The sequence below is a fragment of the Trichoplax adhaerens genome, genomic scaffold (assembly GCF_000150275.1).
Source record: "Trichoplax adhaerens TRIADscaffold_28 genomic scaffold, whole genome shotgun sequence".
In the NCBI taxonomy this organism is placed as follows: domain Eukaryota; kingdom Metazoa; phylum Placozoa; class Uniplacotomia; order Trichoplacea; family Trichoplacidae; genus Trichoplax; species Trichoplax adhaerens.
In genome coordinates, this window is record NW_002060969.1 from 535,169 (window position 1) to 554,779 (window position 19,611).

Sequence of the window (19,611 nt, forward strand, 5' to 3'; positions counted from 1 at the left end):
GGGGACTGCCAACGATTGTTGAGTCACTATACTAATAATATTTCTTTCTTATACTAGTCCCTGACTGTGCTGTGCTGTTAGCCAATCTCACATCTACAGTATATGTTATGTACAGTACAGTACAGTACTGTACACTAGAGTTAACTGTAGAGTACTGTAGTGTACAGTACAGTACTGTACATTAAAAAGTATATCAGCACCTGTAGACTTTCATTGCAAGAATTTTAATTTAATAAAATGGATTTCATTTTTAAAAGCAGACGTCTTTGGTCATACTTAGTCAATGTTAAAGCTAGATGAATATATTCTCTGCATGGCTGCTTTTTGCAGAACTATAAAATCATAATTTTCATTTCTGTCTTAGTTTGGACTATATTGTCCGTATACGGTACAACGTACAGCATACAGTATGTCTGCGATGCAGCATATCGATGGCTTAGTGGATTATTTCGTTATTTGTGGCTTAGACGAGCAAATTGGCTTAGAAATTATGGATAATATAGGTATGTAAACTAAATACATTCTCCATATTTATAACGTACGGAGAATAAATACAGCTTAACAATTAGTATTCATACATTTTTGTGCGTTAATTTATAGGTTAGGTTAACTTATATACTACGTCCGCTATCATATTAACTTGATATTACCTAATTTGGGTGCAGTCATTGACTGCTAAGTCGATAGTCTATGCTCCATAGGGCAGCCTGCAGCGTCCAAATACGGAAAGCTGTTCCTCGACTCTCGATTGGAGTTGTTTGTACGCATACTGTACTGTACCAGGGATCTTTGCTACTGTACTGTACATTGTACACTGCAGGCCGTTCAGATTTTAACTTGATGGTGAACATCAAGTTAAAAATCTGAACGTTCTATTATAATTATGTACAGGCTCAATGGTCTTTTACCTTTACAACGCGACATTGTTATTAATGTCCTCGCTCATTTAAACAGTGTTTGCGATCGAAATCCGATACGATTGGAGTTGGATTGGAAGAGCTGAATTCATTTCAGATGTTGGAGTGAATGAGAAAGAAGTTGCAAAATACTCGCTCGTTATACTTTGCGTGCTACGCTTGTACTTTTTACTTTACTGTACAATTTTATTTTGATATAGTACGAAATAAATAACTTTAGGTTACAGTAGCTTCTTACATTACTTAGTAATTTATACTAATACAGGAATTGTGTAGCTCATAACTTCACAACTGCCAAAGTAGATACTAAATATGCATTATACAATCAAACCAATGCACCTTCGCTAAAATTTGATGACCACTGTACTAATGTAAATGCTAACTGTAAGTACTGTACGTATGTAGTAGCTTCCTGTAAGCGTTGATTGGTTATTTGTCAGTTTCTGCATCATATCCGCTTTACATGACCCTCATAAAACAGTCGCATACAATGTACAGTAAGTTACAGTGCCATACTGTCAGTTTCATGGTTGTTCATAGTAAGCGTAAGATGTACACTAACTGTACGGGCGCAAAGGTATTATTACAGTAGTTCATTCGATTTATGTCGGTAATGAGATACTGAATCAATCAGTATAAGCTTACTTCTCAAAATGAAGGATTGATATAATCATAGTGTGATTCATACATCGTAAGCTGACTGAATCACTAAATGTTTATTTCGGACTAGCAAGATTTGATGCTGTACTGTACAGTATAGTATTGTAAATAAAATAAAAAGCGAACAGTACTGTACTTACTGTAGTCTATGGTTGGTACAGTAAGATGCTGTTAATGGTTGGTTGCCTGGAGAATTGGTGCGGGTGTGGGCATCTTCAACACCTCTAATAAATTTACTGAATTAAGAATGCTTCAGAGCAGCGGTTCTAATTTCGTACAATACGTATATGTTTACGCGTATATCAATAAACATTTCTTGCTAGCTATCGCTGAATCTTATTCTTTGATATTTCTATAAATTAGGTGTCGATGATGATTTATCTAAGCCACCCCTGGAAAGATCGTATAAGGCTAACTACATTCAACATTATCCAAAAGCTATTGATGGCAATCCCTTGGATAAGGAAGCTGTTAGAATGGTAGGATTAAAACGGATTATTTATAGATTTTGTTAGTTACAAACTCCAGTAATAATCGCCAAAGATACAATACGAGTAGCTATTAATTAGCATCATGAAAAGCTTAATCGTAAATATGTATTATGTATGTACGATTACAAGAAATGTGCATATTGTAGCTTACTAATAATAGTTATTCCTTTTGGTTACTGTAGCTCTGCTTACCTTCGGGATTAAGCTTTAAGATTACCGGCGATCGTAGATCTCCACTATATCATTCATTTATTATTACTCATAATGACGGCAGTAGAGAATTTGGTTATGCTGTTACGTTTTACGAGAAGGTAACCAATACTGATATACTCATAGCTATGAAGACCTTATACACTATGTATCAAGCTGATTTAGAGCGTCCTTCCCTACCTAAAAGTGGAAACAGTGTTTCTGACCAGGTTAAAGGACACAAAAGAAGATTATCAGCCCTGCAAATAAATCGTAGTGATCTCGACTTCCCAAGTAGTAATCATCAAACTTTTGATATAGACGTTGATGGTTTATACGTTTCAAAGTGTATTGCTCTAATAACATCATTTCAACACGTCGAAGCTTATCGTAAGATCATTGAAGAGCTGTTTACTGGTTTGTTTGCTGGTGCTTCTGATACAACGCTGCCAGTAGAGACTTATATTTATCACCTTCTCTATGAGGTACCAGCGCCGCCTGCCGGTCATTACGTAAAATTACGCCTCTGTACTGGACTGCCTATAACAATTAAGAATCCTCCGATGCATGAATTACCAGTCTTTGAATACTCGTTACGAGAACTATTTCGACTGTTAGGCGCTCGAAATGCTATGGACATTTTTAGCTGCATGTTATTTGAACGACAGATTTTATTACTTTCTTCAGGTTCGTATTGGCTAATTAATTAATTGATTACAATTTTCAACAAAATATAATATCGTGTTGTGATATGATCTTAGCAGTGTGTAAAAACTTTCACTATAATTTCGCTAAATGTATAACTGTATCCTAGTAAATTTTAGATTTTGAATTGGTATCATTCCGTATAACATAGTAATTTTAATTTTAAATAAATTATATTCTTACAACGTACCATATACATTATCCTGTTTCAAATAGTACGTATTTCGAAGTGACAGTATGCTAAATAAACAGAGATAAAAACTAGATTTACACGTATGTTAAAAAAGTCTAAACCTTAATCCACTTGTAGATTATTATCGTTTGATGTTGGTAGCTGAAGGTCTGTCCTCTTTACTGTTTCCATTTGCATGGCCTCATGCTTATGTTCCGATTCTGCCGTTGCCATTAATTAAGTTTTTAGAGGCTCCATTTCCGTTTCTCATGGGTATTCATTATAGAAATCAAATCGATAAATCGAAGTTAAGTCTCCTCTGCGAAGTAAGTGTAAATTAATTACTATGATGGACCTTTATGATTCCTTCATTTGATGAATTATTAAGTGTAACATCATCTTACATCTTGATCTTCAGCTGTTTTAATGACTCTTAATATTTTTTTTAGCCATCTGTTTGCTTTGTTGACATTGATAGTGGAACTGTAGATCTGCCGGAAGATTTATTGCCCATCCCATTTAAGCAAGAAATGATCGACGAAATCGAAAATTTCGTACAAGAAAGTAGCGAAAAGTTCTCAAATAGATCGCTTTTGAAGTATTCATCTTCTTCAATGTTCTCTATCGCAATACAAGATTGTATTCAGCTAGCAGTTTTAAATAATAGTTCAGCTGATCTTGGTACAAAAGATAGATGCATACATGCGAAAGATACTGACAATGTGAAGATGCAAAATCAATCGAATGTAGAATTATTAAGTGGGTCTCAAAAAAGATGTTGTAATTGGTCATCTGCCTTAGAGAAACTGGAGAATGAGCGAAAAGAAGAGTCTGTCAGGGTTTTATTGGAGGAACAATGTAATGCATCTTTGCGAGGCTTATTTTTGAATTATTTTGTCAGATTATTAGCTGGCTTTGAAGCTTTCATATTTCAAGAAGAAAGTGATCAAATGAAAGATACGGGATGCTATTTTGATAAATCGGCTTTTTTAAATGTTCAAAACAAAGATTGGCTGCCTTTCTATTCGTCGTTTTTAGAATCTCAGATGTTTGCTTCTTATATTGAAAGCGAATATGCTTTGATAACATGTAATCGTAACCATATGATTTTTATGAATAAGATTAAGATGTTCCATAAACATTCTCTGGAATTGTCCATAGCGTCATTTGTCGATGAACCACTTTCTGGTATATAAGAAAATGATAAATGCTATTAATGAAACGGGATTTTCTACTTATTTAGATCAACATTGCAACGTTTATTTTATCTTCACAGAGTCGTTCGAAACTGATAGCACCGAAATTGAAATATCTGTTTCTATAAACGAATCCTGTAAGAATGCCACTAGTGAAGGTACTATATACAAATAATTTTAAATTCATGATCTGTTCTGTAAACTGCATATAATTATCGTTTGGTTTTATATACTAATAGGGCACGTAATGGCCGGACAAGGACTGGAGTGTAAATTGAACGAAGTTGTTCTAAATAGTGGTCCGTTTAAGGTCTGCACCCGCAAAGTTGAATTACCTGCTGCTTTAGGATCGCAATCGGAAAATCGACAGCAGGATGTTGTAAGGAAACAGTATAGGTTGCTATTTTTTAGGTAAAACAAGCTGTAGGTTCACTAATGAATGCACGTTGGAGTAGATATCGCCTTGGTTTTGTCAAACAAAGGGAACTAACAGTCAAATTATTGATAAACTATTAAAAGAAATAAAAAAACGGGTATTCGTTAGGATTTCATTATGTATTAAGCCTTTATCTTGAGTTATAATGAGATCTATTTCGATATTACCTTGTAGACAAACAGACTTGTTGTCGCAAAGGTTGGAAAAGATGCTGTTAATTTAGGACTTCGATCTATTGAGGTAGAAGAAACTACGCTGATTGCTGGTCTTATCGAATTATTGGAACGAATCTTCAAACATGAGATTATGGGAAAATTAAAAAAGGTTGTAAACACTGCATTTGATGATTTGATCCGATAATGTTAACTATGGCAAATTGGCTTATGGTATGGTACGATTTTTGTTGTCTATTAGAGTCGGTCGTCGGTAATATGGACTTATCTGCAACGCTACAAGGACACGATTCGAACACCAAGGTCTAGGTCTTCCACTATCGCTGTTGCTTCTTGTGACCGGAAAATGTTCAAAAATGGTAAACACCGTCGAGTCATAAGTCATCACTTTCGTTATAATCTAAAACTTTGGCTGTCTTGTTTTACTATTACATACCAATCTTTATAATTTATCGTAACTGTAATCTTTCTAAGTTCCCACTTGACATACGTAAGTATTGATTTTTAAAACCGTCTCGCAGACATATCTAGAATTATGCCGGGACAGTTAGAATCTGGCGGTATTCTTGAAAAATTAGTCAGGCGTTCAACTTTACTAAATGATCTATGGTAAGGTCAATTATGGTCGGTGAATAGAAGCATTATTTGTATAAAACTTCTAGCAAGGCTAATAGTATTTTGTTTGTATTTTAATATAGCATTATTGCCAGGATTGATGAAATAGAAACCGATTCTGGTTTCACTAGAGCGTTCATACGGTAACAGATTTTTATTGTTTTACTTTCATACCCTTTTTATAATGTAGCTATTATGCGTATATTCATAGGTTATGCTTAGAGAAAAAGTGTTTATCCGATCACTTTCGTGAGCTCTTATATAAATGTGATTTCATTCGGTATGAATAATAAAAGAATTTCCAGAATTATATTTACATAGATGACGTGTTAAATTTTATTACAGCCAAAATTACAAAGATAATGCCTTCGTAGTAGGCGAAGAAGAGAGAGAGCAATTTCTATACCATTTATTGTCTCTTAACGCTGTAGACTTTTTCTGCTTTACGGATTATTATTTAACGTTTGGTATGTGGTAAAGTGTTTGTAAAGATTTTTTCATATTTACAACGATAAAAATAATCGACTTCTCGCTGAAAAACTATTTTTCATGTTGCTGTTCAGATCACATGTATCGTATTGTTATAATAAACGGAAAAGAAGCTCATGCAGTGACTAGCGCCAAGTGCTGGCTTAAGATATTCGGTAGTCATAGAATATCCGATATTGTAAATATACCTCAAGAGCAAGACGTCTTTGAAATCACGGTATATCGTCGAATAATTTTATTAATGCAGCCTTTTCTTATTTTGGTGTGTAATAAGATACAAATGCTAATTATTACATAATAGCATATGAACCTTGGGCGCTTGACTAAGATGCTTATTGGACACGATAACAGTGGTATTTTTTACTAGCTATATGAGCTAATCATCTTAAGTGAAGAAACTATATGACCTTTATAGAAATACAAAGTAAATTTAGTAATTACGTAATAGGATTTACACCTGCCTGGTATTTAGAAGAAGTTTTCGTGCAAGACATAACTACTCTTCAAGTATATAGGTTTGTTATACGTATAGTTTTATGTATATAAGGTTCAATTTTTAATAATGTGGATTTTATATTAGTTATGTGACATAACGGATTATTTTCTAGATTTTCCTACAATCAATGGATCATTAAAGGTGAAGATAGTCTGCATAAAGAAGCTGACGGCGAAGTTGTCAGCTGGAAATCTTTGTCTAATGAAACTCTTAAGATTGCGGCAAGGCACAAGAGCTATGATACTGAAAGTGATCGAAATAATACACGCGTGCTAATACAAGACAACAATGGAGATGTAGCTACAGTTAGCAAAAACGAAATAGTTAATGTTAATATTAAAAAGTTACAAAGTGCAATCAATCGTGTATTACAGCTCCCAGTTTCGTCGACTCAGGTATTACTATTATTTACCACATGATATTGTACTTCGAATCTTATAAAATTTTAAAATATTTCTTGTAAGGAATATTCACGAGCTACGGATGTACTATGTGAAGAAGATGGGCTATGTTCTATAATTGAAATGGTTTGTGAAACAGAGTTTTCATGTGTACTTGAATTGTTTCCCTCAAGCTAGTTATAATTTTTATTTAGATTCTAATGGATGGTCGTAAGAAATTTCGGCAAACTAGTAAACTTTCCTTTTCACATATCTGGAGTTATTTCGGTATGAATTATAAAAATTAAGATGTTTTGATTTGTACATGTATTGATACCAACAAATTGCTTTAAATTTAGAGAAAGCCAGCAGGTTCTCTAGGACCTTACCATCTCAAGTAAACAGAGTAGCTTGCAATCGCTTTATTTACCTAATTAATCTCATTAATCGAGAGAAAATTAGTGTTAATAATGACCTAAAGGTATAGTATTTTATATAGCCTCACGGAAGAATTTTATTGCTTGCTAAATAATTTTTCTTTTACTTCCCTGTTTCAGTTCCAAATGTTAATCTGCATAGGAGCGAAGTAAGTTGAGCAATTCGATAAATATGAATTTTTCGGCATTCTCTAATACTAAATACTTTTTCTAGAGAGAAGCTTCTTTCAGATTGGTTGTATATGTTACATAGAAATCACATTACAACACCTCTTTACGAAAAACAATCTCTTATTAGAAATAATGATGCTATCAAGCAGATGATGCAAGAACTAGATAGACTAAATGATTGCGTTATTGTTTTGGAAAGTTACTTGGTTCAAGGAATCGATTGATGAGGTGTGCTTTCAAGGCAAAACAAGTGAATGCAAGATTGGGATTTTCAATTTCATTAAGTTTCCACTACCTAATGGACGTGAAGGCGCTTGAATTTATTACGAGCCGGTCAACTCTTAAGCTCTGTACAATAATCTTTCTTGCTAATTCTCCCTTTTGATATTTATCTCTTTTCTAATAATTTCATTGATTTGCAATATTGAGCTGTCGTAAGTTTCCGGTATGTTCTAACTACATGCCGAGATTTATTAGCTACATTAATAGTTTTATTGTTACAAAATTTTGCGATGCATGTACAGTAAGGTTCATTTGCAGTCCAAAAGTATATCAAAGGGCTTATTCAAGTAACTGCTACCTGTGTATTATATTTGTGTCACTGTGACAATTGTAAATTAGAAATAAAATCACAAGATACCTATTTTGTAACTTATTACGTTTTAGAAACTGAAATGGTTTTATTCTGCCATTTAAGGTTTATTACCGTCTATCTATATTCTTAGCAGCATCCATTAGCACTTCTACACATTATAAATTTTTTGGAAGACCATTCAAGCTTACTATTATATCTAATTCCTTCGCATTTATGCTTGAGTTTGTTATAATTGTATATGAACGATTTGTCTAGTTTGTATAACGAAATTCTTATGTTTAAAATTCTTGCATATACTAGCTTGTGATTGTACTACTTTCTGCTTGATAAATTTCCAAATTTACTCTACTTTTAAACCATTGCTATTACTTCATCTACGAAATAGAATTGTACTAAACTATCAATATTTGCATGATACTAAATGTTAAGAAATTATTAAATTTTTGTATGTCAAACGATTTGAATATAGAATGAATACGGTACCTGCTATATAAATTTGTTACAATGCTACCATGATCTTTTCAAAAGTCATACATTGATCGAATGTAAGAGTGAAAATGTGATCGAACACAACCGATATTCCGTGCATGTTATCAGTAAACCCAATAAACAGCAGTTCATGCTGCCCACTTTGATTATTAAATGTACGGTACATATACTGTATAATCATTAATTGTTTGTATCCAACACATACTGTATTGTAAATATCTCGTGCAGATACGTGCTATCATATACTACTAGAATAGGACCTGCACTGATCATTCTCTCGGACAGGCGGACTTTCTTACCGTAAGGAAAAATGAGGCTGTATTGAATCGAAAAATGGCTACAGTACAGTACTTAGTATGGATCTTTCGTGTCTGTTTTCTATATCACTGGTACTAACTTAAATACCATTTACGATCTTATATAACTGTTTCCAAGTAGAATTTAGTAACAGATGATAAGATTCAATGGAATATTACTTAATTTAGAAAAAATCAGTGAATGTAAAATTGACCGTTTGCATACTAAAGTACTGCCGCAACGAAATGTTTGAAACAATATTTTGACGAGATGAGGCCGAAAAGGTCTGTCCGTTCAAGAGTAATCAATCCAGGTCTTCTTCTAGTAGTCCTTTGTCCATGGTACGATATACACCAGTGAGATCATGCTAGAAAGTTATGAGAAGCAGCTCATCAGTACCAAGGTCTGCTTATGCTCGTAAATTCGGTAAGAATGACTATGATTCGTTACTATCCAATTGAATTTGTATACAGTTAAGAGCTCATATAACTATAATGAATGGCATTCGTAACAATAATTTCAAGTAATTTCATCATACCGGGATAACCGTATTAAAATATTCAATTTAAACTAATATCATTCAGTGCTATACAAGAAGTTCATCCATTTGTCAAAACATTCTGAAGATCTGTACTTCTGCAGTATTGTGATGTATGTGTATACAGGACTCGATATACAGGCACTTATTATATATTGTACTGTAGTTATTCAATCATGAATGATGATATGGGTAACTACCGAACAAAGTGCAGGTGCAATCTAGTATATGAGTACAATAATAAAGTGCAGGATATTTTCTAATTTGTGAAGCAACAAACACGTCAATATTTCATACATTACATAAAGTACAGTGCTTTGCTTACGACTCGACCCGTGCAAATATCTGGAACAAAATCGCTTAGCAGTGATTCTGTGAGTAAAGTAACTTTGTATAAATGATACGATAGGCATAAAAAGTCAGAAATACAGAAGTTCCCTTTGCCATCGTTGATATAAACTGTAATTTTATCAAGTTGGAACAGTTGTCCTTTCATGGAGATAAACAAAATTTTAATACCGCATTTCCATTACTATGCATAACAGCACTAATGTTTATTCGAAATTGTATAAAAAACCAATGAAATTTCTAATCAGTATATGTGTCGACACTATTGGATAATTAACTGTTGATTGATTGGTTTAATAGTCCATCGCGATATCTGATGCTGATAAGGGCATATTGATTGATAGAAAAGGTGGATCAAGTCGTATAGTTCGTAAATCAATAGATTCAGAAAGGGTTGAAATGCGATCACGAATACCAGGACTTTTAGATTGTTTATCATAGAAAGAGTCTGGAGTAGCACTTTCCATTAATCTTTGTTTAGATTGATTTGAAAGCCTGCTTGGGGCTATCTTGTTACCATCTGCAATATATATTTGGGAGTCCGATTCGCTAAAAAACTGTTTAAGAGCATGATTACGGCAAAGCGAGTCGCAGTTGATATTTATCTTAGGGTATAACTGGCGATGAACTTCGATGCTGTTATATCTTCTGGTTATCTCAATACACTTTTCACATAATTCTGAGCCCATAACATCGCAATATAAGCCTCTTTTCTGACCAGAATTATTTAGACACGCACTTTCAATTCTATGCAATTTATGATCAAGCTGCCTACGGGAAGAAAGATCCTCATTGTAAAAAGATGGAGTTGTCCAATTCTTTTCAGTTGCTGGCACCACTTCGGTCGCATTAGCGTAACAACGTGTAATATTTGATCGATAACGAACCTTCGGTTTTGTATCATTAAGAGTAGGTAGCGCAGGATATAAATTTCTATTTTTCCACGAACTACGATACTTTTTTCGAGTTCTTTCATGCTCATTTCCATTCCTTAAAATATCTTTCCAAGTAATATGCTTGCTTTGAGATAGAAATACTGTTCCCTTACGAGCATTTTTACTACTAATATAGGCATCATGGTCTTCACCCCTATGACCTTTTTGAACGTGCGATAATGTAGGCTTCCAGTACATAACATCTTTGGTCTGGGTGTCTTTTGTGCTTTCATTAGCCATAGCTGATTTTTTGGGGGAATTTATCCAAATATCATCACGATCACTCCGATCAGTTTTCCTTTTTATATCAGGCAACTCCGGCAAGCTAAACTTTCGGGACAGGCTATCGTATTTGTTCATTTTCGATGAATTAAAGTTAACTATTAAATATTCATATAAGTATAGGGTTCACAGGTTCCTTTTCATGAAATGAGAAGATTGTATAAAATAATAGCTATATTTTATTAAATTACCATTTAGTACTATTAGTTGCTATAAAAAAGTACAGTCTTGAAAAAACGACTTGAGACCTCTTACATAGTGATACGTATGGCAACTACGCCCATGAGATGTTTTCAAAAATCCATTTTCGCAATCATGAAAAGGATGAAACCATTACCACGAAATGGTACTGTATCTTGCCTATTGCAGCCTCTATAATGCAATAGTCTGTTATTAGCCGTTATTGACGAAATTCGATATACGATGTGTGCATTTACGCATAACAAGTCAGGGTTATATAATTAGTGACATCATGATTGTCGTAATTGAAATGTACTGTACTGTACAGTGTACAGTATACGTATATCTTCTGTACTATATTATTTCACTTTATTTTATGCAAAGTGTACGCTTATGAATGATACAGTAGTATTATATGCGCACATTTGAAGCTTCCGTAGTCTGCGAATTTTATGTATACTATTATAACAATAATAACTAACATACATATACCCTTTTATGCTTATTCATGCCACATATACTACACAACAATCATCTGTTGCTGTGGTAACGTAAAGTATATATTTATACTGTATATATACTGTATACATAACTATACTGTACAGTACCTACAATACTATACACAGTACTGTACACTGTACAGTATACAGTACAATCTACAGTAATGTACTGTAAAGTAATCCGTAAAAAACGAGCGATTTTTTTTCATAGTACAGTACAGTACTGCACGAATGTAACGTTTAACGTTTTCCAATAAAGGTTCAGCTAAACGAAAGAGAGATAGGAAATTGGGGAGGGGGTAGAACCAATTTATTAGACATAAGTAACGAAGAGATATTGTGTTTCTCATATATTTTCAAAGTTAATAGTATAAGGAATATACGTGTATCGGTGTATGAAATATTCAGTAGTAATGAAACAGTAATAATATATACACTTATACAGTATGTACAGTATATAAATTTATACTAGATACAGTACAGTACAGTACACTGCGCGTTGCCATTGCTGTGCTGTACTGTACTGTACAGTACATTGCCCGTAACAGTACAGTGTAAAGTGATTTGTACTGTACTGTATTGTACTGTACGTACAGTACAGTACAGTACAATTGTTAATTCCTCGTGTTGATGGTGGATTGTACTGCGTATAGTACAGTACTGTACACTGTACAGATGAGTCAATCTACTGTACTGTACCGTACAGTGCACTGTACGGTACAGTACAGAAAATCCACACCACGAGTGTACTGTACAGTGTACTGTAAAATTAATTTGGAAAATAAGTGAATTACAAAACCGGGTAACCGTTTGATAACGTTATGGCGAAGAGAAGTGTTCGGAGCACTGCTATACAAAACAAGATGAGGCATATATGTCCGACCGTCCGAACCAAGTGTCCAGTCCAGATGTATCTAGAAGTCCATGCTTTGGTTCATCAGTTAATTAATTAATTAATGAATCCAAGGTTCGTTCAACATTGTACAGGCATTTTACAGCAGCATGAGTTTGACGAACCCGAGCGAAATCGTAACGTCAAGGTCTACTATATTCGTCCGCAACTTACCATACGATATCACCGAGACTCAATTTGAGCAACTATTTGATGATGTAGGACCTATAAGAAGTAGCTTCTTGGTTCGGGATAAAGGTTGTAGATCTAACTCTAGAAGGAAACTATGCAATGTAATCGTTGAGGAGTGCGAAATGTAATTTGGGTCAGCCTAGGTTGCATAAATACATACAGCGTGTTATAGTGTTATGATTTCAGACTTACTTTACATTTAGTAATTTAATATGCTCGTAGACGCCAAATAAATTAATAATATCATCGCATCGATCCTTTACAGGTACAAAGGATGAATGTCGCGGGTTTGGTTATGTGACTTTTACCTTGCAGTAAGTCGTGCAAACTCAATTTTGCAGTAGCACAGTAAAAACGTACTGTATGTGTGCTGGTGTTATTATTAATACTGTACACTGTGCAGTACTATTCTAGTAAGTTCACTATTTTCGTACCTTGTAATTTCACTTCGTGTACTGTACAGTAGGCGAATACTCGTATTCAGTTATTCGAGTCTTGAATGGTTAAAAAGCAGCAACAGTGATGGGCTTATATAGATATTAATTGCTTTATGTAATACAAGTATATACAATCGCATATTGCACACTATTAGCAATTACACTAGCCTGTTCCACTTTAGCGCTTAGACTGAGTAGACTACACTAAAGGCCGTAAATACATACTGTACATGTACTCGTATTTCGCTTACAAATCTAGGGAGGATGCAGAAAGAGCTACAACACTGAAAAAAAGTATTAGAGGACGTCATATTCAAATTTTACTAGCTCAGAGAAAGTTTGATACTAATACGAAGAGGAAACAAAATCACGATGAGATTGAAGGTACTTATACGCGCATACATATATGTTATATATACATGTACACTATAACATTGATCTTGACTGACGGTAATTATATAATAATTATGTATATTATACATATATGTAGACATTACTTCGTTATACAATAATCGTATTTCCTTACATAGAAGTAAATAGCAGCCATCTCGAAGCACCAGTGATAAAGAAATCTAGATCCTATTCACAATTAGACAACGTACAGTTAGAAAATACAATATCATCTATTGTATCACGTGCAAATTCTGGAAGAACAATTTTAATTCAAAATTTATCTCCGGATATTTCCAGGAAGCGGTTGTATAAACGGCTTAGGTTAGTTGAACTGATATACGAGTATCTATTACAGGAACATTCTATGCTATTTATATGTACTAGCTCAGGATATATTTTTGTACATACCCACTTTTAACACATTCTAGGAAGAAGGTCGACATAGAGGAATTGAAGTATCCCCTACCTGGTTGGTAATTAATGTAGCTAGGATGTAATTGATTTGAGTACCACATTCGATATGCTCCTTATACTGTATTACTACCTCAACGTACAAGTATATTTTAGCATACTGTTTGCAATGATCTTCATAGACTGTGAAGGTTGCGCCTTGGTTCTATGCTCTTCACACAAGAAATGCAGAATTGCTGTAGTAAATCTAAATAACAGGACTTTTAAAGGTATCTAAAGTAAAATACTGTGCTTTTAGCAATTTTTGATAACTAGATTAATAACGTAATTCATCGTATTTGGCATGAAAGGTTCGCAGCTCAATGTGCAAATTGTTTCCAAGATCGATAAGACACAGTCGAAGAAGTCTCTAAATAAAGCAAAGATCATTGTTCGAAATCTTTGCTTCAACGTTAGTGAGCCTGGATATCTTATAAAACGAAAGTTTTTGTTTAACTAATTCTGTTTTTTATAATAACTATGTAATAGAACAGCCACCTTTATAGTCGATAAGTAACTACAGCTAATGATTGTCACACTATACACTAGTGTTAATATGTCAATACTATGCTTATATAGTGCCGAGAAAGAGATTTGAAGGAAATATTTTCGCAATTTGGAAATGTGATCACTGTGAACATTCCACCTAAGGGAGGTTAGCAAAAGGCTACGTGTTTCATCACATCGAATTATATCTCAAGCTATATTTGCTTTGTATATATTAATGACTAATGCTACGCTACAAAAATGCTAGGATTTGCGTTTATCCAGTTCGAAAATGTCTTTCATGCGGCGAATGCTATAAAGGAACTCAATATGACGGAAGTGATGAGTAAGTCTTTAAATTTTTTATCATTTCTGTCAATAAGTTTCCAGGAATTACTTCGTGATGATAAGTTAGCCAAAGCGAACATATTGCCGTATTATGTACGAACTGTTTAAGTGTTTGTACCTTCAATAAAATGTTTCTTAGATCGTCGAATTTCTTTGGATTGGGCGTTACCAAAATCACTTTATTTGAAAAATACAGCTGAGAATAGTAAAGAACACGGTTAATCATTAATTAATTAATTTTGAATTGCGTGATTTAGTATTTCGGCTTCTGTTTTGTTTCCTATGATAAACCTTGTATAACTACCTAATTCATTAGAGGGTGAAAAAGTAACATCTGACAACTGTGATTCTGATTTAACAGGTATTACGATAAAGTATAGGGTTGTTTTTTGTAGTCAGCGAATTACTTAGAATCTTGCATTGCTATGCTTTAAAATAGACAGTGACTGTGAAGCTGTCGCAAAAACTGATAGTGCAAATACAACGGAAAATGGTAATTACATTTATATTTTCTTAAAAGTACTGCAAGATACGGTATTTCTGATATTTCGAGCTGTATTAAATGTTTTAGCGATAGGGGCATAAAACCACATCGCAATTCATATTATGTGATCGTAATGCCTGCATGTGTCTTAAAAGTTAATAGATGAGATAACTTATAGTGTACATATTTTTTTAATATGCGAATATTTATTAACTATAAAACGATACTGAAGCTGAGGAAGAAACTAAACGCAACAGACATGAAATTAAGGAGGATGTCCAGGAAGGGAAAACGTTATTTATACGGTTAATAGAAATTTTTATACCAGTTCATAAGGCTAACCAATTGAGTTAAACAGAACATTCAATTGACCCCTTTTATGGCTCGAATTCTGAGTTAGCAAGATTAATTGGTATCAATTGATACACTTTTAATTAAGAGATATTACTGTATATTCTTAGGAACCTTTCATTTGACTGTAAAGAAGACGAATTAAAGGAATTCTTCTCGAAATTTGGCAAGATTCGATATTGCAAGATTGTTATTGATCGGGCTAATGATTATTCTCGAGGTAGCTAGGTTATTTATGTATAAAAATCACATAGAGTCTATGTAGTGAAGAATTATTTTAACTTCATCTGCGAGCAGCTGTATTTTTAATGAGTCTAAAGCACTGATAGGATTCATTGATTACAGGTGTAGCATTTGTGAAATATGTTGAAAAAGGAAGTGCTGACAAATGCCTGGAAAGTTACAACAACGTAAGAAATAACTTAAACAATATATATGATATCTTTTATTTATTCTCCGTTTTTACTTTGCTGTAGGGCGATTACGACTTTACTTTACATGACAGGAAACTTATCATCTGCCGCGCCGTATCACGGACCGATGCTTGCAATTTGTATTAATGTTCTTGTTGACTAATTATATTTTATTGAACTTGTTATACCCATAGTAATATTTAGCATTTGATATACAATTCTACTTTCGTTGCGTAATCTAGTTCAGTAACAAAGCCATCCAAAGATCAAGATAAAAGAAATTTATATCTAGCTAGTGAAGGAGGTGATATTTTGCTATCAATCAGTCAATCATTTATTTTTTCAAGGACTTGAAACGCTACGCTGATATGTTTAGTTATCACAGCTGATAGCGCTGCTGCTGGAGGATTATCCAAATCAGATTTAAAGAAACGTGCCATGGTAAAACTGTATTTATCTTTTGCATATCTTGATAATCATACTTCTTCCTAACTCTATCTACTTCAAAGACGGAAATGAAGAACAAAGCCAAGTTAAAGAACCCTAACTATTTTGTATCGAAAACAAGGTAAATAAGTGTTTTAATCTTGATGGTGATAAAACTTGCTAATGCTGAAACTTTGCCAAAGGTTGTGTATTCGCAATATTCCAATTCAAGTTAGTGATGCTGATCTCAAGAAAGTAATCATATCTTCAGTAGATGAGAAGAGGCCTGTTAGAATAAAGAAAGTAAATATTTTTGAGAAATGTTTTCTCTTTTAACCTATTTGTGGTTAATTCATTGGGTATGGTATATGTATTATCTGGATTTAGGTAACGATAATGCGTGATCGTAATCGGATTAACAGCCACGGAATCGCGAAATCTAGAGGTTTGTGGGAGTAGTCATACAGTATAGTGTTTGATTATTCACAGTAATCAGAGTTTAAAAGTTTTTACCAGTGACCAAACTTTGCTTCTTTTCAATCTTAAGGTTTTGGTTTTATGGAACTTTTAAATCACGATGACGCACTGAAAATTTTACGAGCAATTAATAATAATCCTCATATTTTTGGATCTGAAAAGGTTTCCATCCACTTGCACGTTATAATTTTCCGGACATGGTTTCGCTTCGTTAATTTTATTGTAATTTTGGTGAATATTTACAGCGACTAATTGTAGGATTTGCAATAGAAAACCAAAGGGCACTTCAAAAGAAGAAATTAAGGCAGGAAAGGAGCAAGGTAAAACAGATACTAGTGTCTATCAGAACTATTGTAAAGGCACCATGCTTATATGATATTCATATTATTGCATTGGGGATGTAGACAAAGCTGCAAGTGAGACAAAACCACCGCATACCGACAAATATTGAAACTGATAATTATGGCAACAATGAGAGAGTAAATCTGAGGATATCAGCGAATAAAATCGAGAATCAGACAAAGTTAAAAACAAGGCCGAATTTCAAAGGCTTAAAAGATGAAAGTTCTTTTATCAACCAGGTCTTACCGTCAACATCTGATGTTAATGTTAATATTAACGACCGTCATAATATCGGTGGATCATTCTCGTCTGGAGCTAGTGCAGATGCCAGAGTATCTAAGTTTTCAAACAAGAAGAGAACTTATGATCATTCTAGAAAGGTGAAGACGCACTAATATTTGCTTCTTATTGGTCTACATAATTTTATAATTATATTAGAAATTGCAAACGTTAGCAATTACTATATCGTAAAATATTTATTTCATAGACAATCAAGCACAATCTACTTCGCCGCAAAAGTAAAAGCAAAAAGGAAAAACCCTTAAATGAACTAATTAGGAAACCTAAAGTGAAAATTTGAATTGGCTCGTAAATCGGATAAATTTACAAAATAGTTCAGTTCGTAGATTGTTGATTGTAGTGTCCGAATCGCTTGATATACTGTATTTGTGACAAAACTGATCATGTCATTGATATCCAGTTCAGTTACTCATATTTCGTTGTGGTTGAGTGTCATATCCTTAAATCACAAACTTGGGATAGCGTTTTGAGATTAAACAGAGATTTATTATTATTATTTGATTTGCTATAATATTTACAATCTTATTTCTCTATAATAATTAATATAAACAAGCGCAACAGGATCTTATGATGCATTTTATAGTTTCTTCTACAGCTTTTCTACAGATGTCTTGCTTTTATCCACGATATAAAACTTTATATCACTATCAGAACATTATGAACAATTCACGTACGCGTATGAAAGTTAAAGTACTCCGGGCAATTTATCCCTATTCTAAGTACGTCATATCATACTGGTATTTACGATTAAGAAAATCTACAAATAATAGCAGCAATGGATGTAATAGGCGCACCAAACATGGCTCGAAGCTAATTAAAAAATAAATTATGTTACTGACATAGTAAGACTGCAATTGTATCCAATATGATCTCTATCCATTGAAATGATTACCCTATCGCTGGTTATGCTTTACGCTACTTTCTTTCTAGTCAAGAAACAGGAGGATACGAGAAAGTACGAAATGTTCAAATTAACACTGCTTTACACTACCATTAAACGTGAGAAAGGTTCGGTACAGTAATCCATTACTACGGAACTACAGCTGTACAGTACAGTGTACAATATTGAATGTTGATAAATTACAGTTCTGCACGAATCCGGATAATTTACCGCATTAAATTAATTTTATCCAGTATAGGATTGAATGCTGTAAAATATTCAATCCACCCTCGTAATATCAAAACAGATATTTTACTGCATTAGATTAATTTTACGGTGTATAGGATTGAATGTAGCGAAGTATTCAATTCATCCTCGTTATATCAAATCTATATTGATATTGTTTCCATCCTATACTGTACAGTGTACAGTACAGTACTACTACACTGTACAGTACTGTACTGTACAGCGGTAAATTGTCCGCGTCGAATTGTCCTGGACTCGTTCTGCAAGTACAGTACTATACATTGTAATGTAAAGTAGTGTATTCAGTGGTCTGATAATATTTACGATACGGTAGTAATAGGGACTTCATAAGACAAACAGTACTTTAATAGTAAAAGACTATTACTCGGCCATTACATGTCTGCAGTTAGATTACAGCTTAAAAAGTAATTATACTGTAGTCAAAGAACTCAATTCTCGAAAAAATTGACATTGCTTCTTTTTAAATAAAACCTAACCCACTCTGAACCCGAAAAAACCAACTGTGGTACATTACTCGTGGGCAGTACTGTAGCAGTTTTTCTACGGTATTGTACAGTACAGTACACTGACTCACTGATTGTACTGTACCGTACTGTACTGTACAGTACACTAACTCACTGAGTGTACAGTACTGTACGGTACTGTACAGTACAGTATAGTAAAATACCTGCAAACATACAGTACAGTACAGTACTGTACCGTAATCTTGATCTTTGAAATTATTGTAAAGATTACGATCCATGCACATTTTACTTATTGAACTTTATAAAAGTAAAGCATCA

At 33.7% G+C, this 19,611-nt stretch overlaps 3 protein-coding genes across 3 annotated transcripts; 2 read left to right on the top strand and 1 right to left on the bottom strand.

The window, feature by feature from the left end:
• Positions 1 to 409: 409 nt before the first annotated feature.
• TRIADDRAFT_61833 (uncharacterized protein) lies at positions 410 to 7,751 on the top strand (the record flags this gene model as incomplete). The annotated part of the gene is made up of 22 exons (XM_002117722.1): positions 410 to 503; positions 955 to 1,078; positions 1,183 to 1,301; positions 1,941 to 2,056; positions 2,251 to 2,944; positions 3,273 to 3,460; positions 3,584 to 4,322; positions 4,411 to 4,488; positions 4,570 to 4,709; positions 4,941 to 5,090; positions 5,181 to 5,298; positions 5,461 to 5,548; positions 5,638 to 5,697; positions 5,766 to 5,834; positions 5,900 to 6,021; positions 6,459 to 6,558; positions 6,652 to 6,934; positions 7,004 to 7,066; positions 7,135 to 7,207; positions 7,279 to 7,400; positions 7,477 to 7,505; positions 7,655 to 7,751. 22 exons carry the CDS (start codon positions 410 to 412, stop codon positions 7,749 to 7,751), a joined length of 3,666 nt encoding a protein of 1,221 aa, XP_002117758.1.
• Positions 7,752 to 10,087: 2,336 nt separating this feature from the next.
• Positions 10,088 to 11,089, bottom strand: TRIADDRAFT_61834 (uncharacterized protein; the record flags this gene model as incomplete). Its single annotated transcript, XM_002117771.1, has 1 exon — positions 10,088 to 11,089. One exon carries the CDS (start codon positions 11,087 to 11,089, stop codon positions 10,088 to 10,090), a length of 1,002 nt encoding a protein of 333 aa, XP_002117807.1.
• A 1,604-nt stretch (positions 11,090 to 12,693) lies between these two features.
• Positions 12,694 to 17,962, top strand: TRIADDRAFT_61835 (uncharacterized protein; the record flags this gene model as incomplete). The annotated part of the gene is made up of 24 exons (XM_002117723.1): positions 12,694 to 12,841; positions 13,041 to 13,089; positions 13,472 to 13,596; positions 13,743 to 13,926; positions 14,034 to 14,074; positions 14,367 to 14,467; positions 14,635 to 14,710; positions 14,810 to 14,887; positions 15,029 to 15,106; positions 15,206 to 15,250; positions 15,329 to 15,382; positions 15,606 to 15,678; positions 15,835 to 15,944; positions 16,070 to 16,134; positions 16,201 to 16,277; positions 16,380 to 16,441; positions 16,514 to 16,578; positions 16,647 to 16,705; positions 16,767 to 16,866; positions 16,951 to 17,008; positions 17,111 to 17,202; positions 17,286 to 17,360; positions 17,445 to 17,762; positions 17,870 to 17,962. The coding sequence occupies 24 exons, from the start codon at positions 12,694 to 12,696 to the stop codon at positions 17,960 to 17,962; spliced, it is 2,226 nt and encodes a 741-aa protein (XP_002117759.1).
• Between the last annotated feature and the right edge of the window lie 1,649 nt (positions 17,963 to 19,611).